Consider the following 27874-nt stretch of genomic DNA (forward strand, 5'->3'; position numbering starts at 1 on the left):
TCCTTGAAACTACGCACATGTGATGATAGGCAAAATATAGTGAAAATATTGTGATCATAAATAGAATACATCTGTATCCAAGCCATATGCCACCTCTCACTAAGTAGTAGAATTGAGGAAAATATTTTTGTATGAGGATAAACCTTAAAAAAGGATTGAAAGGAGTTTCAAAACCTAAACTTTAGTTAATATTTTGTTAATTAAATAAAAGAAAGTGAGAATAGCTTGCTTTTCCAAAAAAAACTTTTTTGTTGACCATGCTAATGGTTTGAGGTGGACATCATATGTTTCTCTATCAATATTCAAGTATATGTTGGGAATGAGAGTGGTTCACCTTGCTCAGAAGAGAATATATGTATATGACTAATTGATAAACATTAATAGAGATAATCAATTGAGGGCATCGTCTTTAGCTAAATTGTTATCCACATGTATTGCATGTTGTGATGTATTATGGGCAAAATAGTGATTCTAAGGGTGACCAATAATGGGACATTGAATAATTGTTTGAAGTTCCTCAATAAGAATATGAGTAAATAAACAAGTACCTAAACATTCATCTTATCATTTTACCTTTACTTCTTATACAATAAATTTTTTATAACGATCTTAATTTTGATTATTGGTGTTTCATGCAATAATGATTGTGGAATGTTTTTAATAAAATATGTAGAATACTTGATGCATGATCATCAATTCAGCTCACTAATCAATGCCTATATGGATTGGTTTTGAAAGAAAATGACAATAGAATTGTTCCACTTCAAGAATTTGCCTATGTAGTGGGCTTATATGTTGTTGGGGATGACTGCTAGTTTATGTGAATTTTATTTGGTGTTCAAAGTTACAATTTTTTTAATGTAGTTTAATATGTGGATTTTAACTACACATGTAAAGTTATCATAATGAAGTACAAGTAGATATTTTAAGGGACAATTTAATCATATAGGTAAACATTTTAATTTTAGAGGACTTACCTAATAGCTCTTTGCAAATGAAACTTAACTAACAAAGGCTTAAGCTCTTTCTAAATGAAAATCAATCATAAGTTAAAGGTTAAATGAACATTTTGATTGACAACTTAACTAGAGTTAAGTTCTTAGTTAATGTAAGATGTTAAGTTTAGGTGAAAATTATGATTGAGAACCTAACTATAGTAAGTTCTTGATAAATGCAACTCAACCTCAGGTAAAAAATTATAATTGAGAACTTAATTGTAGTTAAGTTTTTTGTAAATGCAATTCAACCATAATTAAGTTTAGGTGAAAATCGTGATTGAGAACTTAACTTTAATTAAATTTTTTTGTAAATGCAACTCAACCATAGTTAAGTATATCTAAAAATTCTTATTAAGACTTAACCCTAACTAAGTTTTTTGTAGATGAAATTCAATCATAGTTAAGTTCCCATAAGTCAAAGATCCCATCAAAGCAACAATATACAACTATATTAAACCTGACCATACAATATTAAAATCAACTTCTTTATTTATTTTAAAATTTATATACAATAAGAAGTGCCATTTAGTAGCACTCATGAGATCTGATCAACAAAGGTGTAATTATTCAGTCAGTTGGGCAAACCTTTTCGAAAAGGATCCAAGGGAGGCAAGAGAAGAAGTGTTGTTTGCAAGCGAGCCCAATAATGCCACAAGGCGGAGATCCGATCGATGAGACCTACACTCATAGGAAAAAGAAATAATATACAATATTCCTTGCTAGACTTTCCTTTTCCGCTAGCAAGTTTTAAATAAATGAATTAAGGAAGTAAATGGTGAAGTGAGGTTTTAGATTTTCTTATCACGGAGGAAAAAGGAAAAAATAAGATGATGATACAACAAATAAAATAAAATTGGTTGTTCATGTCTCTTAATATCTTTTCATGGCCAACAATGAAGAGTAGTGGGAAGAATAGTTGAAACTTAGTTTTTTTTTTTTCCTTTTTTCTACAAGGGAATGAAGAGAACAAGTAAAAAGATTGCTGAATAAAAAACAAAAAAATGATATGCAAAATAGATTCCTTTTTTCTACAAGGGAATGAAGAGAACAAGTAAAAAGATTGCTGAATAAAAAACAAAAAAATGATATGCAAAATAGAGGAAAAGTTGTGTTGGGGACACAAAAAGAAAAAGGGTATTTTCGTCTTGCGGGGATGATTTTATTTGCCTTTGGACGGGATGGGGTGGGTTACTTTTGCAACTAGGGGTGTTATTTTATTAATCAAATAACCCCCCAAAAAATCCACTTTCTAAACCTAAAACACAGTATGACACACGGCAAGAGAACTCATATATCTTACCTTCTAACCATCTCTCTTGAGAAGATTTTTGCTCAATCTTTCTGTGACCAACACCATCGAGCATGATCAGAAAGCTTTTTATCCTTGCATAAACAACTACAATACCTGATACCAAAATCAAAATACTCCATCTTCTTCAGGAAGAAAAGAGCTGTGGCAGGGTAGATATCCAGAATCATACATCTGATCTACCAGGTTGTGAATCACTTCGTATACCTCATTAATCTGACAATGGGACCTTTCTTTGGCAACAAACTGATGTCTTGTATTCCTCACTTCAATCCAACTGCAAGCTGCTTCTTTCCTCAAACCCCTCTCCATCATGAGTCTCCTCACCTGACGAGCTTCATCCCACCTACTAGCTGCTGCATAGATATTGTATACCATAACATATCTTGCAGCATTTCCAGGTTCCAATTGGAACAGGACTTCAGCAGCCCTCCTAGCCAGATCCATATTCCCATGGATTCGACAAGCACCTAAAAGTGCACCCCACATCCCAACATGATCTGATCCTTTAGGAGCTCTCTTGATTAAACCCATAGCTTCCTCAAGTCTATTATTCCGCCCCAGCAGATCGATCATGATTGCATAGTGATCTGATCTTGGACACACACCATAATCCTTCTCCATTGAGTCAAGAATCCGAAGTCCTTCAGATACTAGACCAGTGTGACAACAAGCAGATAGCAAACCAAGAAATGTGACATGATTAGGTCTTATGTCTGCTTCTATCATCCTCTCAAAAACAGCTAGTGATTCCTCCCCATGCCCATTCTGAGCAAACCCAGTTATTAATGAGTTCCAAGAGACAATATCCTTTTCATGCATCCCTTTAAACAACGTTGTAGCAGATCTCATTTGACCGCATTTGCAGTACATGTCAATTAGAGCATTGAGTATAAATATATTACAAAAGTAATCTATACATGTGCTTCTAATGATATGCCCATGAATCTCTTTCCCTCTTGCAATAAGGGCTAGATCTGCACAAGCACTGAGAACACTGGCAAACGTGAAAGCACTAGGTGGGATCCCCTCTTCCCTCATTTGCTCAAAAAGATGCAAAGCTTCATCTCCACGCCCATTTTGTGCGAACCCTGCAATCAAAGCGGTCCAAGAGACTGTATTCTTCTCTTGCATTTGACTAAATAGCCAATGAGCATCTTCCAATCTAGATGCCTGAGCATATGCAGCAACCATTGAAGTCCACGACACAACATCCCTTTCAGGCATTCTACTAAAAATAGAAAAAGATATATCAGGTTCACCACATTTCCCATATGCATCAATCAGAGCATTGCCAATTATAATATTAGAGTTCAAACCAATTATGATGGCTGCTCCATGGACTTGGCGTAAAAGTTCTGGCGCGCCCAAGGAAGCACAACTACCCACTAAACTAACCAGTGTAAACTCGTCAAAAAGCACATTGCTACACTGTTTTAGCATCGTTTTGAATACATTTAATGATTCTTTGCGAAAACCATGATGGCCTAATCCAGAAATCAAAGAATTATAGCTCACAAGGTTTGGTTTGGGCATTTGATCGAGCAAGTTGTGAGCTTCGTTGAACAGGCCAGATCTAGAGTATGCAGAGATGATTATGTTCCATGAGTGAGTGTTCTTGACGGGAAGGACATGAAAAACTTTGTGGGCACTTTGAATGGAGTCACATTTGGAGTAGAAGTCAATGAGACGGTTGGCAAGGAAGGTGGTGAAGATGAGGGCAGTCTTGATGAAGTGTGAGTGAAGGAGCTTGCCCAGCTTGAGGTGTCTGGTTGTGATACATTTTGAAATGAGAGAGGAATAGTCTTGATGTGCAGGATCAAGGCTGGACAAGGTTTCGTTCAAAACCATGGCACGTCTCCTACCTTCCTCACCCTCCTTCGCAAGGGCCAAGACCATATATAAGGGATTTTTTCCTTTTTTTTTCCCTTTTTAATAATTGTACAACAATTATGAAGACAAAGTAATTTATTAAAGGAAAATGTTACCATATAAAATGTTGCTGAATAAGATATTTGACCCATTGAAATATGAATAAGAAAAATTTACGATACAAATAAATAGAATCATGCATATATAGGAATGACAACGGGGCGGGTTCGGACGAGTCGCCCCCATCCCAACCCAGCCCTATTTATTAGAAATAATTCCCATCCCGGTCCCGTTTAAAAAATTAAACAGGGCGGGATGGAAATGAGAATTTCCCATACCTGCCCCGTCCCGCCCCGCTTAGTTTTTTAAATTACTTTTAAATTTTTTAATTACATTAAAATAAATATATTTTATAAATAATAAAATTATTATATTTTTTATAACTTATTTTATTAAATTTTTTATTATTATCTATATATTAAAAATAGTAAAATAAAATTTTAAATTAAATTAATTTTAAAATTTAAATTTAATTTAATTTTAAATGTAAACGGGGCGGGGCGAGATAGGGCAATACCCGAACCCGCCCCGGGTTAAAAAAAAAAAAAATCATACCCGTTTAAAACCCGTTTATTAAATTTAAACCTCGTCCCATTAGGGGCGGAGCGGGACGGGTACCCGAAAAAACCCGCCCTGTTGCCATCCCTATGCATATATAATAAGATAAAAATTTATTATAAACACGACATTACTTTATTAATGATATCTTTTCTATGGATATTTAAAAATAAAATAAAATCTTTTCTTACTATAAGCAAAGAAAAATATTTACAATGTCATTCTAATTTACACCGCAAAAAAAGTATGATCGTCTATATTTTAGAAAAACATTTTTGGCATTAATATCTTTTAAGAGACTATTGGGTTTAACACTCTCCAACACTTCAACATTATCCTTTAATATAATTAAAAAAATGAATAAATAAAAAATAAAACAAATGATTGATTTTAATTCATATATAAATTTTATAGTTTTATTCTTCATAAATAGAAATCAAGCATTAAATTTTGTTTTCAAATTTAAAAAAAAAAAAAAAGAGTCAATAAACATAAAAGTAATTATCATTAATTTTTGAAGATAAACTTAAAAATAAAAGAAAAAAACTTTGCCCTTAGATTAAAATTTAATTGATTTTTAAAATAAATTTACAATTAATTGAAATATAATTTCTTTTCCAAATTATGAATAAAATGATTAAATTTCAAGATAGAAGTAAACATGTTTTTTAATTTTAATTTTTTCTAATAAATTAATTTAAAATTTTAAAAATAAATAAACATTTTTTTATTTTAAAGTTTATATTAAAAATAATTTAATATATTCAAAATTAATACAATGCTTCTTAATGTTTTCCCTTTGAATAAAAATTAAAAGTTGAAATGAAATAAAATCCATGATGATTTTATGGTTACATTATAAAATCTTATTTATACTAAAATGGTCTTTGAGAGAGTGTGAATCCACTTTTTTTTTTTTTTTTTGTGTGTGTATTCCTACTTAATGATGAGACTCATTTTTTATATTCAAAATTGGAGTCTTCACTTGTTTTTATTTATTTTTAAAGAAAAAATAAAATAAGAAATAAAATCCTATTGTGACTTTTTTTTTATAGAAAAAAATGAATATGGAAAACAAGTAAAAGCTTGAGACCACCCTTACCCGTAAAAATATTTTTACTAAACAAGTAAAGGGAACTATGGCAATTAACTAATTGATTGTAGATATCCGGGGAAAGTACAACACAATGATATATTCATGAAAATAGAGTGAAAACTAGATTACAAGAGTATGTAATAATGACAGAAATGCACAAATTGATTTATTAAATTGTTTAGAGAAAATATATATTTGATTATTCTAAATATAACAACACCTTTTCAAAAAAATTTCAAAAGAGTTCATTCACACAAATGAATGATGTGAATTTTATTTGCAAAAAAAAAAAAAAAAAGTTTCAATTCATTTACAACAAATGATTTGAATTATATTTATTTACATTCAATTTTATTTTTTATTTTTTAAAAAGTGATTTTTTTTACTTGTTTTTATTAAAATAAATGATTGAATAAAAATTTATTTAAAAAGAAAGAGTTTCAATTTAATTTTATTTACAATAAAAATGATTTTTATCCAACTTTTTTAAAGTGCATTGATTTCTCATTTGCAATTCTTTTTAATGCACCTTCAAATCCATCTTAGCTTCTATTTGTATTATAAGCTAAAGTTGTCTCTAGGATGTAAGCATTAAATTTTTCTTATTTACTTATTGATTAGAGCCAAATTATGTGCTCCAATGACACATAAATACTATGGTTTAAACATTATAAAAAGCTTGGATTGCCCAACTTAACTTAAATGAAAGCTAATACCCTAGTTATAGATTTAACTTCTATTTTGAGCTTAATTTCAGGTTTAAGAGATGAAAAGAATGCTAAGGGCAAAGTAGAGGAAGGGATAAAAAAGAATACATAAATGAGATATTCAAGGCTTATAGAACATAAGAAGACCTAAGCAAGAGCAAAAAGATTGAGTCATGACATGAAAAATGAGGAACAAATGTCAAGAGCAAGCAAACGTGATAAAGAATGTTGAAGGACATAACTTGAAGTTCAAACATTTGAATTAGAACTCAAAATCTAGCAACAACATATACTTTCATTTTGATGTGAAATCTAAAGCAATTCTTAGGATGTTTATGGGCTTGCTATATATAGTTTTGAAGATTGGGAAGTTAAGAGTCTAATGCTTCAAATAATGTGTAAATCGAAGTTGAAATGAGGAAAATATGGGTAATTGAAATGAACTATGCCAAAAAAAAAAAAAAAAAACACACACACACACACACACACAAAGAAGTATCAATTTCTTATGATCATGTGAATTTTTGTATGAAATTATGCGAATTGGATCGTAAATTTTGAAGTAGCTCAAAAACCTATGAGAATCAATTTTGCATGAACGTGCTCCATTTCGCACCACCATACCAAATCCACCATAATGATGTTGGAATGCTACCAATTCATTTCTATTTCATATGGTCATGTGAAATTAGTGACTTTTCATTAAAAATTCTCATGATTCAAATCTTACAATTTTGATTGAAAGTCCTTGATTTGAAAAGAAGATTTTACATGTTCTCTAAGATCTTATTGTCAACTTAACTTTTGGCTTATAAATAGGGTATTAGATTTTTTTGTTTTTTTTTAGAGTTCTTGGATTTTCTTAAGGAAGAAGATGATATTGAAGATTCTTGGTTTGTTTTCTCCATTTTATTAATTATTTGATTGTTTCCAATTTCTTTTATTCAATAATAGTTCTTTATTCTTCTTTTATGGATTGTGTTAATAAAATTATCACCATGAGAGGTTAAAAATCCATCTTAGGGAGTGTAGCATGAAAATGTTAGAGCCAAGGGAAAACAATGACTAAAAGCAAACCAAAATTGGAATGAGTGAAAGGTTGAGACATAATAAATAAAAACAAAGATATTCTTTAATGTTAGTTTGAATTATGGAATGATATAATAACCTAACTTTTATACTATGATTCTTAGTAATTCTTAATCTTTAATTATTTGAGTTTTTGCTATTGTTATCCACCCTAAAACAATTCTACACAAAGTGGTAAATGTCTAAATCCTAAACCTAAACCCTATATCCCTTCAATTATATAGTATTGAAGTAATGAAATAAAATATTAAAAGTTAGGATACAAATGCAACCCTGAGTTATTGAAACTCAAGTTGATCTTATTTGACCTCACATTTTGAATACCCTAAGCTAGCAAAAATTGATACCCTTATTTTACTTAAGACCCTATACCCAAAGTTGGATTATAGAATCCCCAATTTTGAGTCATTGAGTCATTTGAATCAAAAATCAATAATTATTTTACAATTTAATTAGATTTATTTTAGTAAATTCAATTGTACTCAAATCAATTTTATACATTTTCAATTCAAAAAATTAGGCAAAAACAATCATGTAAACTTAGTTTGATAACTTTCATAAGTTAGTCCTTGAGAATGATACTTGGAGTGCCACAAAAGTTGTAATAACCCTTTCTCTATTTTTCTTAGGTAGAGTTGTTATATAAAATGATTTTGTATTCAAAACAACAAAAAACCATAGTCACTCATTGTGAGAGAAAAGGCTTCAAGTAGGATGAGTACTTGAAGAAATTGTGAAGGTCCATTAGAAGCTAAAAATCTAGGTGTAAAAAATTTGAAGACTTTGAGTTGAAAAGTCTTAAGATAATAAAAACTCATTCAGATATCAGCTTGAAAAGGGTGAAGATAGGCAGGTTTTCGAACCATTATAAAAGAGTTCTACTTATCGTAATTATCTTTGTCAATATCTACCTTAAGGCAAATCTATAAAAGGAGTAAGGACCAAAAAAGCCAGTCTTGAACCTAAATTAACTTTCATTCATCATATAGTAATTAGGAACCTTGGTTAAAGGGTAGAAATTAGGATTCAAATGTAAGATTTATTTATAGAACTTAGGTTAATCTTGATTTACTAAAAATACTAAGACTCCTAAGATCACACAAATTAAAAAAATCCTATTCACTTAAATATTTATTCCCCAAAGTTAGATTATTAAGCCCTATAGTGAATTAATTGAAGTAAAAATATTTGCTCATTTCATTACTTAGATTTATTTTAATTATTCTAAAGTGAATAAAATCAATTCACTTCATATTTTCTCCATTGAAGTTAGGTAAAAACAATCATTTTGATCCAGTATTGACTAGTCTTTCATGATGATACCTGAAGTACTATAAAAATTATAGTGACTTTTTCTCTAATTTTTTTTAGTCAAAGTTGTTATGTAATTAAGCTTATTATTTTAGACAAAAGAAAACCACAGTTAGTTACATTGTTCTATCTAGAGAAGACAACGAGGCGGGTTTAGGACAAGACACCCTTTATCTTATTCTTGTCCCAATTATATAATTGTTTCCTATCCTTATCCCAAACTCGAGATAGGGTGGGTTGATGTGCTCCCATCTCCATTTACAAAACATAATAATAATCTCATTTCACCCTTCTTACCCTGAAGGAGTATTTTTGTTAGGTTAGGGTTCTAACATAAAATCATTCACCAAGCAAAACAAATTTGTAAATCCCATGGCTAACAATCGGAAAACACAACAACAACCTAAACAATTCTAAAATTATATTCTTAGTTTTACAAAATCATTGCAATAAGTATCAAAGACCCCAAAATCCATTGCACATATTTGAAAAAAGAAATGAAAATACCAGCCTTAAAAAGAGTTTTCTTTCTTCAAAACTCTTTCTTGATGACAAAGGTGACACCAATGAAAGAAATTGGAGAAGAAGGTCGACACCAAGCCCTTGAAATTGTTAGAAGACATGATTTGGGTCAACACCGAAATATCTCAATCTTGGACATAGGTATTGTCATGGTCGAAACCGTAATGCCTCATTGCCTAAACAATCTCAAAAAGCCCTTTGGGATTTGCAAATCAGAAAATTGAAGAAGAAAGATATCAAGGAAATGGTGATCTAGTTTTGGGGGAGGATGTGGTTTTAGAGTAAAAGAAATGGGGAGAAGAAGAGACATCCAAGAGAAGCCCTAAAATGTGGGTTGAAACAACTATTTATGAGAAGAGTCAATTCGACAAGACAGATTGATACAAAACTTATACCCTTCCTAAATCCGATTTAGGTTTTAAATAAGAGCTCCATGTCTATCCTTTGATTAATATAGTTTCATACCCATCTTAATAGTGCAAAGGGGGACGGGTTGGTACAAAACATATACCCGTGCTAAACTCAATTGGGGTTTTGAATAAGAGCTTCATACCTGTCACATCCCTAATTAATATAGTTTCATACCCGTCTTAATAGGAGTGGGGTGAGATGGGTTGGTACAAAACATATATCCATGCTAAACTTGATTCGGGTTTTGAATAAGAGCTCCATACCTATCCCATCCCTGATTAATATAGTTCCATACCCGTCTTAATAGGAGTGGGGTGAGATGGGTTAACCGTTTAACCCATGAACCTGTAACACCTAGTTCTAGCCTTGAGAAGGAGGGATAGTAATGATAAGTACCTAAATTAGGAATAAGAATATCTTCTTTAATTTTTAGATTTTCCTTGCTGCAATTTGGGCATTTCCTTGCCTAAATTTTAGGAAATTGTTTGCATAATTTTAGGGTGTTATAGGGTTGGATTTATTGGGAAATCGAGAATGGTTTGTATTCCGTCAATTATCAATAGAATTTCTATCTTCTGGTCTGGAAAAGTGTTTCCTCTTCTTCTTGAGGCGGTGACTAATGGCCACACTAAAACAAAACTAACTCTTCTTTTACAATCACCTTTGCAATGGACTGTGGCATTAATATGTATTCCTTTGATAAAACTGAAGGTTGTTAATAATAACAATTCTAAAGTTTAACACCACTTAAGCTAAATTCCAACAGGGAAGGTTAGTATTATCTAATTCAAGCATGGTAAAATGTCTAAAAGGTGAAAGCCTAGAAAAATGGTCTGAAATTTATCTTCATTCTTTTTAAAATTTGATTTCTGCCCTTCACCCTCCTGGCTCCAGACGATGAACTTGGGAGAGGGGAATGTTAATTGTAGCACTATAGCAGTAGTGAATGGTAATATAACATGGTAGTTACGTTAAGCAAACAGGTGCGGAGGCCACAGGCATTAAATTTGCATACTGTAGGGTGTTTTACAAAAACTTTTCCACTGCAAATAATAAGGCAGCCATAAACCCTCCAAAATTTTCGTACTTCAGTAATAATTAGGACAATTCATTGAAGCCATGCTATCCCTCGTATCAGACCAAAAGGAAAATGTGCAACCTAACAGGATACAGTGCAAACAATAGGGGCCATCCAATGTTCAAAACTTGTGAAAATTCAGGGGAAAAAAGAGGAGTGTATTCTGAGACAGCAAGAAAGCTAAGACTGTTTCTTTTTCTTCTCCAAATAGGAGTGGTTTCTCTGGAAGTTCAGAACTGCCCACATCAAGTGCCTCAAACCAACCTCTGGCCACAAAGCAGTTGGACAGTACAATAAACAGGTAGTAGCTTGCCAAAGAAGGAAATTGCTCAGGCAACCGGAAGTTCGTATCAGGATGTCAGGGTCAGGTGCGAATCTCATGTACATGTGCTTCTCAAGATCTACTAGCTTTATAATAGAATAATCTTGAATTTCATCATCTCCTCCAACTTCTTCAATGGCACCATTGCAACCCCCTCCAAATCCTTCAATCACATCATTGCACTCCACTCTGAATCCCTTAGTCACACCATTGCAACCCTTACTTGGATTCAGCACTTGTGTTTCACCCCATTTATCTTTGCAGGATTCTTGAACGGAGTGCACAATCTCATCAGATGAAGTATAGACCACACAGACTAAAAGCATGGCATCAGTGTTTTTGGCAGTTGCTGCCATCACTTTTTCAGCTGCAATCCTGACAGGCTCATTCAAGAGTTCCAGATTCCCAACAAAAAAAACTTCGACACCATGCTGATTCACAATGCTTTGTTCCTTGAGCAATCCCTGGATCTTCTCGTGCATGAGATCCATCACATACTGAACCTCCTGTGGGCGTCTTCTGAAATTATCAATGCTGAAGGCGTATATAGCTATGTACTTCACCCCCAATTTATAACAGTACTTAATCATGGACAAGAGAGCCAAAAACCCAGCCTTGTAGCCAGCCCCTTCTTCAAGTTTCCACTTCTTAGCATACCTTCTATTACCATCCATGATGAATGCAATATGATTAGGAATGTGACTCACTGAGAATACGAAAGATCCATTTTCGCCAGAAGCTGCCCAAACACCCAAAGAGCCTGCTTTCACTACCACCTCCTCTATCCATTTTGAAATGTTGCAACAAGATTAAACCACGAGTGTCAAAATCACCTGTTTGACAAGAAAACAACTTAAGCTCACATAGGTGATGAAAACATGAAAATAGCCCAACTCTTTAGTGATACAATGAAAACAGTCTGATGGTAAGCATAAAGATTTCATTAGCCTGTTCTGTACAATCTAATAAGTAGGATTATCGCCATCGTAGGCACATGAAAGATCCCAATATACAAGCAAGCAAATGGGCCTTCAAGCACTAGAAGATATGCTGGCTGACTAACTCACAATTTCATTTATTAGAAAATTCACCTCTTGTATAAACCATAGTTGAAGAAATCTCACTCACAAAACAACCTCAACATTACTTTTAATTCAATCCAAATGTTTTGTGCCTCAAAACAGTCATTTATGCAGTCAGGAATTTGTTGGTCAACTTGGAATAAGATATACTAAATTACAGAAAAAGGAAATGAGATAAAAAAAATAATAATAATTCGGATGAAATGAAGTGTATGAATATCAGATATAGTTTGAGTATCCTAATTTGAGAATTTACAACTTTTATTAGAGCTCACAACAGTAAATTCGATTCGTATGCAAAGATTTTAGCCCTCTACAAGCTGTTTTTTTTTTTTTTGGAAAAGTGTATTTCCATATACTCATACGAAAAAACCACAAAAGAGAGGAAAAAAAATATATTTTCATACGTTCATTTCAAACAGTTATCCAAAAATAATGAACATTTTTATGCATTTTTTAATCAAAGATACTACATTTAATCATTTAGGTAGTATCTTTTAATGATATAAGTATTAATTTGTTACGGTATTATCTTTAACAAATGAGTGTATAAATTTTGAATTATTTTTAAAAGTTTCTATTTTATAATTATTTTTATATTAGTGTATGCAAACTCACTTCTTTTTTTTTTTTTTTAATATTGTTTATGTGTTTTATCGTGAATGTACTAGAAATAAAAGAGATTCGGGGCTTAATAATTCCCTTTTTTTTTTCTTTAAAATTGGAGTAAATAAGTCTACAACTTTCGGCAATAGATTCGTATCAAAATTTTAAAAGTCTTGTTTTCCTCTAGAAAGATCCTTTAGAGAAGAAAAAAAAATTCAATAAAAACAATCTACAATACCATGTGGGCAGGTACCCAAGAGTTGTTTCGGACCATAAGATATGCAAGATGATATGTGGAAATAATATGTGCACGTATGGCAATGAAAATTTGTCTTTTAGTACCATAGTTTGACTCGTTTATTGTTGAGCTGAATGGGCTCTAAGGGGATCAAGAGTGGGATGTGATTAAGATAAGGTAGATCGAATTGATGGTCAATTTGAGAATAAATCACATTTGTGCACTAGCTCCACCCAAACGTCTTTTCTCAAGCTTGAGTTGAAATTGGGTTAGAAAATATGTATGCATATCATTACCAAGTTAGTCAAGTCAATATTTAGGTTTAGTTGTGTTGGGTTATTTTAGGTTACGCTAAGGAAAAAATAAAAATAAAATAAAAAAGTGTCAACCAATACAGCAAATACCTTTTCTTATCCTAATGGTCGAGTCGAGTTAGTGAGTCGATCATGCACTAAATGAAGCATATGTTAAAGAAACAATACTGATCATTGCAACACATCGGATGACTAAACAAAATGGCTGTTTACAATGGTCTCGCTCTTCTCAGATCAAGATCAGAAAAATCATTTATAGTTCCCACCTTTTACACCACAGCTTCCTCATATGAGTACAAATGATATTGGGTCCAACAACAAAACTTGCTCTAGAAACCAAATGGATTGTTTTTTTCTGTCCCAAAAAAATGGTGATATTTTGACAATTAAAAAAAATAAAAAAAATTACCAGTTTGTATTCATTTTTGCACTCCCATTGCAGTGCCATGATGCCTTTGATGGCGGGGAGAAGGAAGAGGAAGAGGTTGGTGGCCATGGTGATGGGCTGTAGAATGTTTAGTTCTGGATTCCTTTGGTTTCCCACTCATTGCCTCAATCTTTTCCAACACCTCTACTACTTCTTTCATGGAGGGGCGGCTTTTAGGATCTGATCCTAGGCATTTCAGTGTCAACTGAGCGGCCTCAAATGCTGCCTTAGGTGAATATTGGCCTTCCACTCTTGCGTCCATGATGTTTTTCAGCTTTCTCTTTGAAGACAGGGATGGCCTTGTCCAATCAACCAAACTCTGCTGTCCATTAGGCCGTTTTGTATCCAGCGCCCGTAATCCTGTCAGCATCTCAAGTAGCACAACACCGAAGCCATACACGTCACTCTTCACATATAAATGACCTGTGGAACAATCATGAATTTGCAAGTCAGCTAATTTATTTAACCACCTTCTATGACAACAACCATAAGAAGTCAGCATTCTATGGAAAAACTCTCTCGATCCTTAGAAGTAACTTGGAGTTTGGATACTATTTCTTGAAGTTGCTTCCAAGCATATGTTGTAATATTGATTTGGAAAAGAATTTCTCATCACCTGTTGCAATATATTCTGGAGCAGCATAACCATATGTGCCCATCACCCGGGTTGTCACATGAGACTCTCCACCAGAAGGTCCCAATTTTGCCAAGCCAAAATCTGATATTTTTGCATTGTAGTCCTATAAAAACCAAAAAACGGAAGGGGTTAATGTTGTGGGATGAGTCATGCACAGACCTTTATGGTTGTAATATGCCTTGTGATCAATGTACTTATATAATGTATGATGAAGGCCTATACCAAAGGTGTTTCCCTTCCCCCCCTCTTTTAACCAATATCAATATGCTTCCGAATTTCATTAATCCTCTGTTTTATTTGGAAGAAAGCATTTCAAGCTTTCCAGTTTTTGGTTCTTGTTCTTTTGTCTTGTTATAAGTCAAACTGCTCATAATACTCCATTTGGTTGCTAAAGATAGAAGAAATGAAAAGCACAACCACCCATACAAATCATTCCTATATAATCCAACCTGGGGTTCATTTTATCTTCTCTACAACCAGAAGGAGCATGACATTAAACCGAGCCCTAGAAAATGAGGTATGAATCAAATTAATAGAATTCTCACCCCATCAAGCAGTATATTAGAGGCCTTGAAATCTCTGTAAATGACTTGCTTATCTGAGGTATGCAAAAAAGCCAGCCCCCTGGCAGCACCAATGGCTATTTTGAGCCGTAGTTGCCAAGAAAGTGGTTCAATGGAAGGATTTCCTACAGAGAAAAAAGAGAATCAAATAATCAGTATTGTTTGTCCCCATACAAGAAACTGTCTTTCTGGCTCAACGTTTCTTACTTCTGAAAAGATGGTTCTCCAAGCTTCCCTTCTGCATAAATTCATACACAAGAAGCAGCTCTTTATCATCCCAACAGTATCCCAACAGCTTAACCAGGTTAGGATGAGAAAGCCTTCCTAGGAAATTCACCTCGGACTGCATCACAAAATGAATATGTCAACAAACCATTTGCATCAATACAAAGGATTCTACTAAAAATATGTAAACCAAATAACCAATGAATACAACCCAGTTCATTATTAGGTCAGTTCTTTGGAAGGGAGCCATAATCTTGGGCTAGTGGATAAAAAATTCAATGTCTTTTAACATAGAATTTGAACACAATATGCCTTTTGGGGTTCTCTGGATCACAAGTAAACCCCTAGGTTGCAATCATTCCATATATGTTGGCAAAACAACCTCCACATTTGAGGAGTCAGCAACTTAGCAATAAATTCAGAGGGAAGAATGAACTAAAATCCTCAAATGGCCCCAAGTTGCGGAAAAATGAATTTATAACTCATCTTGAATGCCATGGAAAAAAAACATTAAAATTCAGCTAGAAATCCAAATGCTGTGGAATGGACAACTCAGTGAGAAGAGGTCCTAATGAACTGATAAGTGATAACCCCTTTTAAGGGCACACTAGGGCTCTAGGGCCAATATTATGACACACATTACTCAGTAACAACTGCTTTTAGAATGCAGTAGTGTGGCCTTGCTGCAGTGAAATTCAAAATCAATAGAAAGAATCATGCAAATCGGTGATCTAGAAGGAAACATCCAAGGTAGACAAACAAATAGTAGTTACATGGACAACTCAAATGTAATGTACACAAAAGCTCTCCTGTATAAGAGCAAATTGAAATTGTGAGCAGTGACTCAGGGACCTCATGCTTACACAAGTAAGAGGCTGTCACCTGTTGGATTGAGCTTTGCTCATCACTTAGAAGGTTTATAAGCATCAAAAATTTCTGCCGGCTTGCTACTGATAGGTGAAATTAACTATTGCCAGACCCGTGATCTGATCTTCCTTTTCTATTTTAAAAGGGCATGACGATTATGATCACAGTCCCCTCTGTCATTCCAGAAGTGAATCAAACCACAGGGAGAATGACTGTTCCCACTGAAAAGGACCCACGTTTGGTCCCCATCCTCTGATATAATCCGACGACAATAAACTGTAACCCATTACCAATTGCTACAGCCTTACAATTGTTCCAGTTTTAGAATTGCACATCTTGAGATAAATTAGCTCTTATTTCAAAATAAAGATCAGGTAACATTCAATTTTAGCAAATAAAATTTCTCATTGTTAGAGATGAATTGGGTACCTGCCATTCTTGGAAGCCTTGCAGACTCTCTGGATTCAATTTCTTGATAGCCACCACCATGCCCGTGCCTGCCTTACATGGGGCTAAGGTCTTCTCATCAACACTGCCCTTGAAAACAGTTCCGAAACCTCCTATGCCAAGCACATTATCAGACTTGAAATTTCGAGTGGCAGTCTTCAAATCGGCAAAGCTGAAAATTTTCAAATTGGGTGTTGGTAAGATTTGCCCCTCCGGAAATGCCTCGTCATGGCTTTCACTCGCCGGTGCCGCCGATAGCCGACTGTTTCCGGCGCTGCTGCTCGTTATCGAAAGTCCTCCGTCGTTGCTTGTATTATCTGATGTCCCTGAGACTGATTGCCCAGAAAAAAAAAAAAAAAAAAAACAAAGAAACAAAGAAACAATCAATAAATTTCAAATAACAATTATGCAACAGACGGAGAAAGAAAGTTGGAGTCAAATAATGGAAATTACATACCTGAAAATTTAGAAGACGGGACTTCGTTAACTGGGGAGGAAGAATTGAAAAGAAAGAGTGAAAAATCAGTGAAAGAACCAGACAAAAAAAAATCCCAGAAAATTCAGAAAGGCGGATATCGGTTACCTTGGGTGGAGGTTCCGGGCAAGCTGGGGGTAGGCTCAGTTGAAGGAGATCCACAGCAATTACCCATGTAAGCCTGTATGCTGTACCACTACTCCTGGAGCCTGTTAAGCCAACAAACCCAACATGGACCGAACCACAGGCGTCTCCTCCTTTTGAGAGAAAAGAAGAGGAGGAAAAGGAAGGAAAATGGATCTTTTACTTGTATGACCTTTTCTCTTTAAACTTCTGTCCAGCTGCTCAGAATACCCTTCGCTGTTTCATGCTTTGTCGTCTACTCTGTTTCCATTTTATAGGTTTTTTTTTTTAAACTTTCACAGTTTCACTCACAAATTTGCATGACGGAGGAACCTATCGTGGGTAGTCAACGGTTTCGTTATGGAGAATGAGTCACCGCAACAAATGGGAATAGAAGAATAAAAGAGGGCCGTGTCAAACAGAACCATCCCAAAGTCTCAACCTCCTCCATCCTGGAACTCTCGCTGCTCTCATGTGAATTCAGCGGCCATTTATCTTGCTCTGGATGGGCAGACACGGACAGCAACATTGTACACTTTCTGAATCATCACAATTACTGTAACCACTTTCCTTAAAAAAATGGAGCTACCAACCATCTCCTGTTATGGACGTTTTGCACTCTAATCATGTTTTTTTTTTTTTTTTTTATCAACATCAAGATTTTTTTGTCGGATGGAACCAAATCCGAATTAATAGAAAAAGTACTATCAATCCTGTTATACCATAATCTGCTCATTTTCTCAAGAATTTTGTACGGTTTTTTGTTTTTTTTTGTTTTTAAATGCATTTTCCACTACGGGGATTTGTAGTCGGGGAATAATACTTACGTACTAAGTAGGGTGACAAAGTTTGAAACGATTCACTGATATGACATAAACCCAGTATGCTTTTCATGAGTTTTGATTAAATATAAATGACTTTAAGTTAAATTCATATCGATTTGTATAACTCATTTAATAAATAGATAATTTTAAGATCAACTTGTATAACACATTTGATTTGAATTAGCCAATTTATTAACTTAATTACATTTTAAAACCATTTAACCCATATCTAACTCATTTTAAATTTATTTTTAAATAAATAAGTTAATCAAGTTATAAATATATTTGGTTGATATACTAATAATATAGATATATGGGAGATCTAACTAAACCTTATTATTAAATAAGAAAACTTGATTATTAATGTGTAATTCATTTAATAATTAGATAGTATTTAAGTTTATATTTTTTACATGATTATTATTTGTGTTGGTTTTTGGTTAAACTATATAGTAGAATGTCTAAGCTTTAACAAGACACGAATATGACTCTCCAACACAAATTGTCACCCCTATCTCAAAGCATGTTTGAGTACTCTTTTCTAAACTCAAAAACACAATAATTTTTTTAGAAAAATATTTTTGGAAAACTTATTGTAACAGCATAATGTACTTTTATTTTTTTTATACATTATTTTAAAAATAATTATTAGACAATGATCTATATAAAACATTATAAATGAAATTTATTTTTAAAAAATATTTAAAAATAAAAAAATAACTTCAAAATATTTCAAATTCCTAAACAATTTCTTTTGTTCTAAAATATATTATATAACTATTTTTTAAAAATTAATTTTGAAAACCTTATAAAAATATAGTAATTGTTTGGGAATTATTTTTTAAAACAATTTTCTACTCTCTAGAATAAAAAAAATATATAGAAAACACATTAGATAACAAAAAATTATTTTCTATTTTTTAAGAATAGAAAACATAATGTGTTGAGAGAACATTTTTTAATATTTTTATTTTTATTTTTTTGAGAATTATTTTAAGAAATAATTATATAAATATGTAAAATGATTAAAAATAAAACACTACATATAAAAATGATTTTATTTAAAAATATTAAAAATAAGTTAAAAACATTTTAAGTTTCTAAACATACTTTTGTTTTACAAAATTAAAGAACTATTTTTAAAATTGTTTCGAAAATAGTCATTACATAGAACCATACTATACTTTTAGTTATTTATTTTATATTTTAAGATCATGGGTTATTGCATGTGGCATCCATTCAACCCAATTTGACAATAATAATATTGTGATTTTCTATCCCAAAAACATTATTAATTCGATCTAAATTTTATTTTATCTTCCTTTCCATACTTAAAATAGAATAAGTAATTTTTAACATATTTAGTCCCCATCAATCATGTTTAAAACCTTAAAGTTCAAATATTTATATCAAATTTTATTCAAATTTATAGACAAATAGGGAAAGATGAGATTGAAACGTCAAATGGGTGGGCTGAGGTACAATCTCTCTTTCCAAGAAGACAATAATATTAAACAATGCTGACATGGCATTCTTTTGCTTATTTTATATGGGATTTGAATACCAAAGATTTATTTAATAAATATTTAAATTAAGTTATGGAGTTAGGCCCAATGTGTACAGATGTCTATGGCATCTTCGCAGTTACAAATGCCGTTAGTTTAGGGACTTTGAATGACGGAAAATGACTGGCCTGGCCGACTGGCGGGCGCTTGTGGTCCAATGCCCCGTTGGAAGTTTTAAATAAGATGTGATTCATGTGGATATATGTCTTGAAAATAATAATAATAAAAGAATCTGGATTTACAGTTGAATTATTGTTTAGTAAATATCTTAAAAATAAAAATAAAAAACTGGCATTTACGGTTAAGTTATGTTGAGTAAGTGGGTTTTTGGGAATAAAATTAATAACTTAAAATGAGTTAATAATTTAATATAAATTATTAAGTAAATTAAATGTATTTGGTAAAATAATTTAATGATATGACTTAAAGTCAACAATAACTTTAAATAATAAATAAAAATAATAAATTTTTTATTTAAGTTCACATATTTATTTTACCATTTTACCTTTATTTGTCATAATTATTTTTATAATTTTCTTTACTATTCCACGACCACTATTATTACTCGACCTCCCTTATCCTAATTAAAATTTACGATTATAAATATTTCAATTAGATGATTTAGAATCATTTTTAAGTTAATTTTATTGAATAATTTTAATACTTAAAATAACAACTAAATAATAAGTTATCAAAATTCGGTATAATTTAGTGTACATTTCACAGTCAATTTTACTTAAAGTCTCTTGAAATTTGGTGTAAATAAATATAATTATGGGTAGTTTCAGATTTCATTAGTTAAAACCCCTACATATTTATTTGGTTCATAAAATCTTATTTAAAAAAAAAAGTGTGTATAACAATCAACTTAAAAATTATTTTTATTCTTTAAAAAATAAAATTTATATATGAAATATAAAATTGTTAACTTATGAAATTTGAAATAAATGACAATTTAATGTATTTATACCGAACCTTAAACTAATGTGAATGAAAATGAAATTAACCTACAGAAGCTATTTCCATCAAACCCAACTTAACTGTTAAATTATATTAAACAATTTTCAATTTTTTTTTTGTCCAAAAATAATTTTCACTTACACCCCTTTTAAAATTCAGTGTAAATACATCTAATTGTCATTAATTTCAAATTTTATCAACTAGCATTCTCATAAATTTATTTTATTTTATTTTTTTAGATAGTTGTGTTTAACAGTTCTCCAAAAAAAATAAAAAAATAAAAAAGTATTTAGAGCTATTAATTTGTGAAATTTGAAACTAATGGTTTATAGTCTATTTTGTAGTATTTTTAAAATTCATTTCTAGATTAAAAAGTCACTTATAGAGAAACTTTAGATTCGGGGGTTCTTCCTAAAATACTTTTATAAAATATTTTTATTAAAAATACTGATAAAGGTATATTTAACGTGGTTATGGTCAACTAGGTGGATGGGAATGAACATGTGCCATTTCCTGCCATCAAACCCAACTTTACTTGGACGCGGAGGCTTTCGTGGACTGTTTTGGCAGCTTCAAGGCAAATATGGCTAACCCACTTGAAAGTCAAGCCTAAAAAGTAAGTAACAAATAGATTTACGATGCATACTAATAATCCAAAGTCCACTCCATTTGGGAGAAAAAAAAGATTGAGTATAACCTATTATAAGATGTGGTGGGACCAATATACCTGTTTGACTGTGCTAGGGGTTGGGCTCAGGCTCGATCGTTAGAACTTATGGTCTAAGAAACCGAGGCCAGGTCCAGCAAATCGCAGGTCAATTTGGCGGACCACCATCCAATTTTGGTCCATTTTGTCTTTGGAAATGGGTTATCAAGAAAGCAAAACACTACATATTGCTTCCTTGGATTGGGTAAAACCATCACTTTATTGGTCATAAATCTAGTCATAATTAACGAGGCTTATCTTGTAGAGTCGAGCACTGGCGCATTCACACCTCCGACCTTGACTCTTCTGGCAACTTGGCATGGAAGGGGGACAGCCTAGCATTGCAGTTTCAACCAAACAAAAGCCACGAATCACCCTGCAGATTTAATATTTGATAAAATAGTTAAGAGTGTGTTCTCCACAATGAGATGACAGCGTAGCTGATTGATTGCGAAAGTTGTAGCCAAACCCATGTTCAATGGATCGCAAAGAGTTGAAGAAGAGGCATCAGAGGCTCATCCACCACTCAACACCTCAAGATTACTCAATTTGCTTGACCACAAGTTGACGTTGTTAATTTCGTTAGGTAAGCATTCTTTTTGTCAAACCAAGTGGTCTAATGTCGAACAGAAACGTCAAATACAGCAACTCAAAAGCACAGTCCTCCGAGATGTAATTGATTAAAGTGTTCATCACTTTTTGACTTCATCCAATGTGCCAAAGGCAAAAAAAGATTATAAAAAAAAACAAGGAAAGGAAATCCCCAAAATCTTTGTTTGGCTTGTAGGGATTATGGAACTTCCATCCCCCAATTGTGCAATTATTTGAGGTAATATATTAGGAGCTAATCAAAGCTTATCGAAGAGATTCGGCGTGATATAGGTGTTTGATAAAGCAACAGTGTTTATGCGTCTCGTCAAGCAAATCAATTATAACATGCATTTGTGTGAATAGGGGATGAGAGCAAGTTTCAAAGTTCAAACGTACATGACCCTAAAAGTTTCTAACTTTTTCGTTGAATTTGCATATACAAGACAAAAAGTTTGGTAACTTTTTAGACCCTCGGATTATCCTAAAATGCACGAGTAGGTTTTGGGTTGTTGAATTTCTGGTTTGCCAACAGGCCAAGAAACTTCAACTCCGACTGATAAAGCCATGATTTGGGGTGTTAGGGGGTTTTTGAGTATGAAGCAGCAGGCAGAAGTACCAACTTTAGGAAATCATGGCATGGGAACAGGTCATTTAATCAAAGTATTGGCACCTTACTTTATGTATTCTTCATTGTATCACAAGGTTCAATTGTCAGCCACAGCTGGATCCTTATTCCTGAAGTGTCTTGGAAAAAGTGAAAAGGTAAAAGGATAGTAACCATGAACAGATTATTGCTTGCTTAAACATGAAACAATCTACAAAACAAAAGTAAAAAACATGGTACAGAGGTTAGGGTCATAGTGCTTGAGACTCCATGTCAAACCATATAGATAGGGTCCTAGCTCCTTCTGAGACACATCATACAGGAGATCATTAAGAAAACATTTAAGCTCTAAAACCCAGATGGATATCAAGTAAGGGCAGTAAAACAGCACTGTCCCAAATCATAAACAACATTCAAAAAGTCAAGAGTCACCATTAGAAGCAAAACTAATAAAAGTGAGAACTCTGGTGTGTTTTACAGGTCTCAGATGGAGTACTGACTTGAGGACTACATCAGGGAGATCGATCAGCCCCGGTTCTTAAGGGCTCTAGCTCTGTGCCTTCTCTTAAAGACATCTTGCCTGAATCTCTTGGTCTCATCCTCTATCTCCATGAAGGGTCTCTGCTCTATACATTCCTTTTCAGTCTCCAACATCCTTTGCCTCTTTAGCACGGCCATGGCTGCAGCCTTGTTCTCCAGCTGTTGTCGTTCTGCCTCTTCCTATAAATTCTTACCCATTAGTAACTGCAGATATATCTATATAGACATGTATAGATGCTTGCATTTATAATATGTATGCATTGCGTCAAATGATCATCCAACAATGGACCACTGGGTACCACCCCTTGCTGGGATGATGGTGACTTGACTTAATTGGTCTCACAAATTGTGTCCTTGTCCATCATGATCATGGTGTTTCCTTCCGAAATGGGGATATTATGACTTTAAATTATCCATCTATTATTTCGAAAACAAACAGAATCGATAATGATAAAATGTAACCAGTGAAAGGTAAATTATAATTTATTTTTCTTCTCTTTTAATGAAAAGAACTGTATACCAGAAAAAATCCAAGCCAAGTTGCCAAGATAATCATGACATCCTATTTAATTTAGTGTAGTAAATAGAAGAGAAAGAACCTGGAGATCACGAATGAGACCGTCGAGGGATTTAATTTTTCTATGTGGCCAACGAGGAATGCCAAATTCTCTGCACTTCCTCTTGAGCACTGTTAGTCCAATTTTCAAATTCCTTGATGCTTCCACCATTGGAACATCAAAGTACTTGACAAGATCCTCTAAAGCAATTTTAGCTACATCTTCACTTGCTGCCCTCTTTTTCTTCATTATGATACCTGCAATTTTCCACCCAATTTACAATCTCATCACATTTAACAATGATGGTGGAACTATATAATTGAAAAAGAAATCCTACAAATCTATCCCAGGAATCAATCAGAAAAATAATCTCCAGGCATTGTAAGAAGAAATATCAGAACTACTCAGAATTCCTAGGCATTGGAACATTCCAGAACTTGCTGTCTCGTCTTATAATGAAAAGAAAATCCACGTCTGTATTTTTTTCCTGCCTTCAAATGTGCGCAGCAGCTGAGGGTGAAATAATTAAAACTTAGACACTTCAGCTCTATATCATCATAATGTTACACAAAACGAAAGTTTCTGCTCCATAGATCCAACAGTTTCTCATGTTGGAGATGGTCTGATTAATAGAAAATAGGAAGCTAGGAAAGTAAACCTGGTGCCTCTTTATCGTTTTCTTGATTCTCAGATGTCTCTGGTGTAGCAACCAGACAAGGAGGACAATTAAGGTCAAACATGAACAGTGTTCTTTTTGATTGATCATCTTTGTTCGGTTCATTAATTTCTTCAGATGGAACATGAGATGGCTCTTTGTTCTCCAGTCTGCAACCCAACTCAAAAATGATTTGAAGATCATTGGCCAATGCCGGGATGGATGCCAGTTTGGGATTACTGAAAGATAAAAAAATACCATAAGGAAGGTTAAGTTAACAATGGGCAACTTAATTGAGATAAAACCTAAAAATACAACACAAAATCTCTTGAATTTATAATTACTTATTTTCCTGTTGATCACATCCAAACATGTGTTTTGGGCAGGACAAAAATACTAAGGAGCCACCACCTATAAAAGAAATTGTTTCAAGTACTCAAGTTTCCTAATCTGAGGCATTGGGTTCAAACTAATTTCTTGTTGATTCATCACAGCCAAAGATATCTTCATATTGCCATTAGGTGATGATAATGCCTAGCCCTGATCCAGTGCAGTGGCTTGGTCTTCTAGGATCAGATTTCTGTAGAGCCAAATTGCTGCACAGGTAAAACAATCCACTCAGCATTGCACATCTACAGTAGAAGCCTAGAACAATAGAGCTGGAATTTACAGTGTGGGAAATTGAAATATGAAGTCAAAATGACAGTAAGAAAGGACGAAGACATATATTAGTTTCCATGAAGAGGGAACAAAAGAACCTCAGGAGCACACAAAAGAAGAGGCGACATTATCATAGTTTCATTTGTATGCATATAAACTTGAAATGTTTGGTGTATCATTTCAAGGCAATCAATATATATAAGGCTGCCACGGATCATCCAAAAATTAGTTTGAACCCATTTACTAGGAAGTCGTGTGTCTACTCTGAGACAAAAGGTTTAGAGAATAAAGTTTGTAAGCTCAATAAATCATTATATGGTCTTAAACAAGCCTCTAGACGATGAAATGGAAAGTTTAAGGAAGAAATTAAAAAATCTTGCTTCAAGAATGATAAATTAGATGATTGTTTGCTTACCAAAGAAAGTGGAAATTCATGCATTGTAACTACACTTTATGTTGATGATATATAATAATTGCATTAGCTATGCTTGGTTCTTGGAAAATTCCAGGGAAAATATGAGGGAAAGAAAATAAAGAGGAAAAGTGAAAGGGAAAAAAAAATGAAGGAAAATAAAAAAAGATTTAAAGTCAATAAATTATTTTCATATACTCCAAAATGGTTTCACCTATTTTCCTCTATTATTTAAAGATTAAATAATTTTAAAATACATAAATTTCTAACTAATTTTAATTATATTTGATTTTCTTTCGTATTTTTCATAATGAAACCAAAACATGAGAAACCATTTTCCTCAACATTTTTTTTCTTTCCTTAATACTTTCCAGGAAGCAAACATAGCCTTAGTGTTTCAATTGGAAAAATAACACAATATCTTTGGAATGAATGTGAGGGATAAAAATTTTAAAGTATAATATTACTAATTTACTTGTTTAGTCTTAGAGATAGAGTTGTGTTGTGTGGGGCTTTGTATCCTGGGACCAATATTTCCAATAGTCCACCAACAATAGTAGTGTCTTTAGTGGCAAATTCTGGTTGAACTCAATGGTAACATCTTTAAGGTTGGCAAATTCATGAGAGGATCATCACAAAAATATGATAAGAAAATTCATAAAACTATACTTTAGAATTGTCAATTCAATTCAATCAAATAATCAACCAAAAAAAACAAAAGAAAATCACTGAGAAAATACCATTTGTCCAATTGAGACACAACTTTACCAAAACAAAATCAAAGAAATTGAGTGAGAAAATCAGAAGGGAGAAATGGGTTACCGAGAGATCATCAGAATCGGAGGAATGCGGTCCAAAATAGGAGGATGATGAGGACCGAAGGCAAAGAAGCAGACCCACGACGCGATCACACGCCCTGCACACACTTCTGAAATGCAGAAGTTCTGCAATCTGAGAAATGGGCTTGCTGCCATTTCCACATACGACCCATCCTCTGAAAACAAGAACTCCCTCTCAACTTCAACCTCCTTCCCGTCCTCAAATCGGTACGCATGCAAGCTCCTCACCGACCCTGCACAACACACCCCCACAAAAAACCAACCAAAAGTTTCAAAAATCACTCAGTCCCAGACACTCCCACCACGAAATCGACTACTGAAAAAACACCCAGAAAATAAAATTCAAAATTCGGAGTAAATAATTAACAAAACAAAAACAGAATCACTGAACTCCGGAAGAGCACAAAGATTAGGTACCAAAATTGAGGCTGTGTTTGAAAACAAGTAGAGCAGAGAGGGAATGGGGTTGATGAGAATCCATGGAAGAGCAGACAACAAATCATGACTCAGTGAGATGAATGTATATCTGTAGATGACATAGCGAGAAAGCTCAGAAAGCAAAACTGTGTGCACCAGAGAAAATCGCGTGACAAACAATCCAGGCTTGCATGATTTTTGGTTTCGCCTCCTGCCAAAGCAAAATAAATATTTGATTTATTACTTTTTTTTTTATTTTTTTTATTTTTTATTTTCCTTTCTCTATAATTTCCTTACTGTTTTTTATTTAATTTATTTATTGTGAATAAATAAAGTTTGATGAAGTGGTGATAATCTTTTGTAATTAATTTTTTTCTTAAGATAAATTAAGCTTTCATTAAATGAGTTTAATTATTTAATTCCATTTTTAGACACGATAATAAAATGATAAAAAATAGTTAATTTTATTCAATTATTATAATAAGTATATTTCCTATTATTTTTATTTTTTATTTTCTCTAACATTTCGATTTCTCAAATTAAGAGAGATATTTAATAAAGTTTTAAACTTATGACAGATTTATTTAGTCAACGTTTTAAAAAAGTGAACGAAATTAACATTTGAAAAAACCTCATTTTGATTATTTTCATAAAAATTTAGAGAAAAAATACTAATTTTCGATATCATTTTATTGTTTGTATCGATTGATTTACGATATTTGGACATTGACTAGTAAATGAGTAAATGGTTAAATGTCTAGCTAGAAGTAGATAACAAATAAAAAAATTTCAACAACCATATTTTAACATCAATTACTCCAACAACATAAATTTTGTCCAAGCTAAGGTTGGACGGAGAAAAATAAGAAGAGGAAGACACGTGTGTTATGAATTTGTAAGTGCAAAATAGTTTGTTCTCTTAAGGGTAATTTTATCAACTCTGACGTGGCCGATATCCAACACTCAATACTTCAAAACCTTCTTTGATGTTCCAACTTTCGAGTTCCAACACCACGAAAATATTTTTTTTCTAATTTTTGTCCACTTTTTTAAAAGTTTTTACTACTCAATCACTTCTAAATTATTTCTTATGATTTTTAAATTATTTTTATAATAAATATTTCTCAAAATTTAAATAAATAATAAGTTACGGAATACATTTATATATATCAAATATGATATTAGCTCGTGGATTTAACAAATGCAT

The 27874-nt window shown here is 32.8% G+C and overlaps 4 protein-coding genes across 4 annotated transcripts; all 4 read right to left on the reverse strand.

The window, feature by feature from the left end:
• Positions 1-1425: 1425 nt before the first annotated feature.
• On the reverse strand, positions 1426-4258 carry LOC100242040 (pentatricopeptide repeat-containing protein At2g21090). Its single transcript, XM_059736507.1, has 2 exons — positions 2299-4258; positions 1426-1676 (listed from the first exon to the last, which is right to left on the reverse strand). The coding sequence occupies exon 1, from the start codon at positions 4204-4206 to the stop codon at positions 2416-2418; it is 1791 nt and encodes a 596-aa protein (XP_059592490.1). The 5' UTR covers positions 4207-4258; the 3' UTR covers positions 1426-1676; positions 2299-2415.
• A 6704-nt stretch (positions 4259-10962) lies between these two features.
• LOC100854016 (rubber cis-polyprenyltransferase HRT2) lies at positions 10963-12567 on the reverse strand. The gene is given in 2 exon segments (XM_019218763.2): positions 10963-12032; positions 12034-12567. Coding segments are annotated over 2 exon segments (930 nt in total). The 5' UTR covers positions 12123-12567; the 3' UTR covers positions 10963-11191.
• A 1159-nt stretch (positions 12568-13726) lies between these two features.
• Positions 13727-17865, reverse strand: LOC100241940 (probable serine/threonine-protein kinase PIX13). Its single transcript, XM_002280290.5, has 7 exons — positions 17323-17865; positions 17197-17226; positions 16722-17071; positions 15408-15543; positions 15183-15325; positions 14617-14740; positions 13727-14423 (listed from the first exon to the last, which is right to left on the reverse strand). The coding sequence occupies exons 1-7, from the start codon at positions 17387-17389 to the stop codon at positions 13993-13995; spliced, it is 1281 nt and encodes a 426-aa protein (XP_002280326.4). The 5' UTR covers positions 17390-17865; the 3' UTR covers positions 13727-13992.
• Positions 17866-22757: 4892 nt separating this feature from the next.
• LOC109122426 (protein RKD5) lies at positions 22758-26862 on the reverse strand. The gene is made up of 5 exons (XM_019219224.2): positions 26668-26862; positions 26234-26483; positions 24343-24578; positions 23727-23941; positions 22758-23307 (listed from the first exon to the last, which is right to left on the reverse strand). Exons 1-5 carry the CDS (start codon positions 26729-26731, stop codon positions 23113-23115), a joined length of 960 nt encoding a protein of 319 aa, XP_019074769.1. The 5' UTR covers positions 26732-26862; the 3' UTR covers positions 22758-23112.
• Between the last annotated feature and the right edge of the window lie 1012 nt (positions 26863-27874).

The sequence above is a fragment of the Vitis vinifera genome, chromosome 4, assembly GCF_030704535.1.
Source record: "Vitis vinifera cultivar Pinot Noir 40024 chromosome 4, ASM3070453v1".
Classification (NCBI taxonomy): domain Eukaryota; kingdom Viridiplantae; phylum Streptophyta; class Magnoliopsida; order Vitales; family Vitaceae; genus Vitis; species Vitis vinifera.

Bases quoted from the DNA above. Each gene is read 5' to 3' on its own strand.
- LOC100242040 (XM_059736507.1), bottom strand. From the start codon at position 4,206: ATGGTCTTGGCCCTTGCGAAGGAGGGTGAGGAAGGTAGGAGACGTGCC.
- LOC100241940 (XM_002280290.5), bottom strand. From the start codon at position 17,389: ATGGGTAATTGCTGTGGATCTCCTTCAACTGAGCCTACCCCCAGCTTG. The intron at 17,072-17,196 runs GTATGTAATTTC...CTGGGCAATCAG, and splicing joins CCCGTCTTCTAAATTTTCAG to TCTCAGGGACATCAGATAAT. The intron at 14,424-14,616 runs GTGATGAGAAAT...ATTGTTCCACAG, and splicing joins TCCAGAATATATTGCAACAG to GTCATTTATATGTGAAGAGT.
- LOC109122426 (XM_019219224.2), bottom strand. From the start codon at position 26,731: ATGGATTCTCATCAACCCCATTCCCTCTCTGCTCTACTTGTTTTCAAA. The intron at 26,484-26,667 runs GTACCTAATCTT...TGTGTTGTGCAG, and splicing joins CAAACACAGCCTCAATTTTG to GGTCGGTGAGGAGCTTGCAT. The intron at 24,579-26,233 runs GTAACCCATTTC...TTTATCTTTCAG, and splicing joins CCGATTCTGATGATCTCTCG to TAATCCCAAACTGGCATCCA.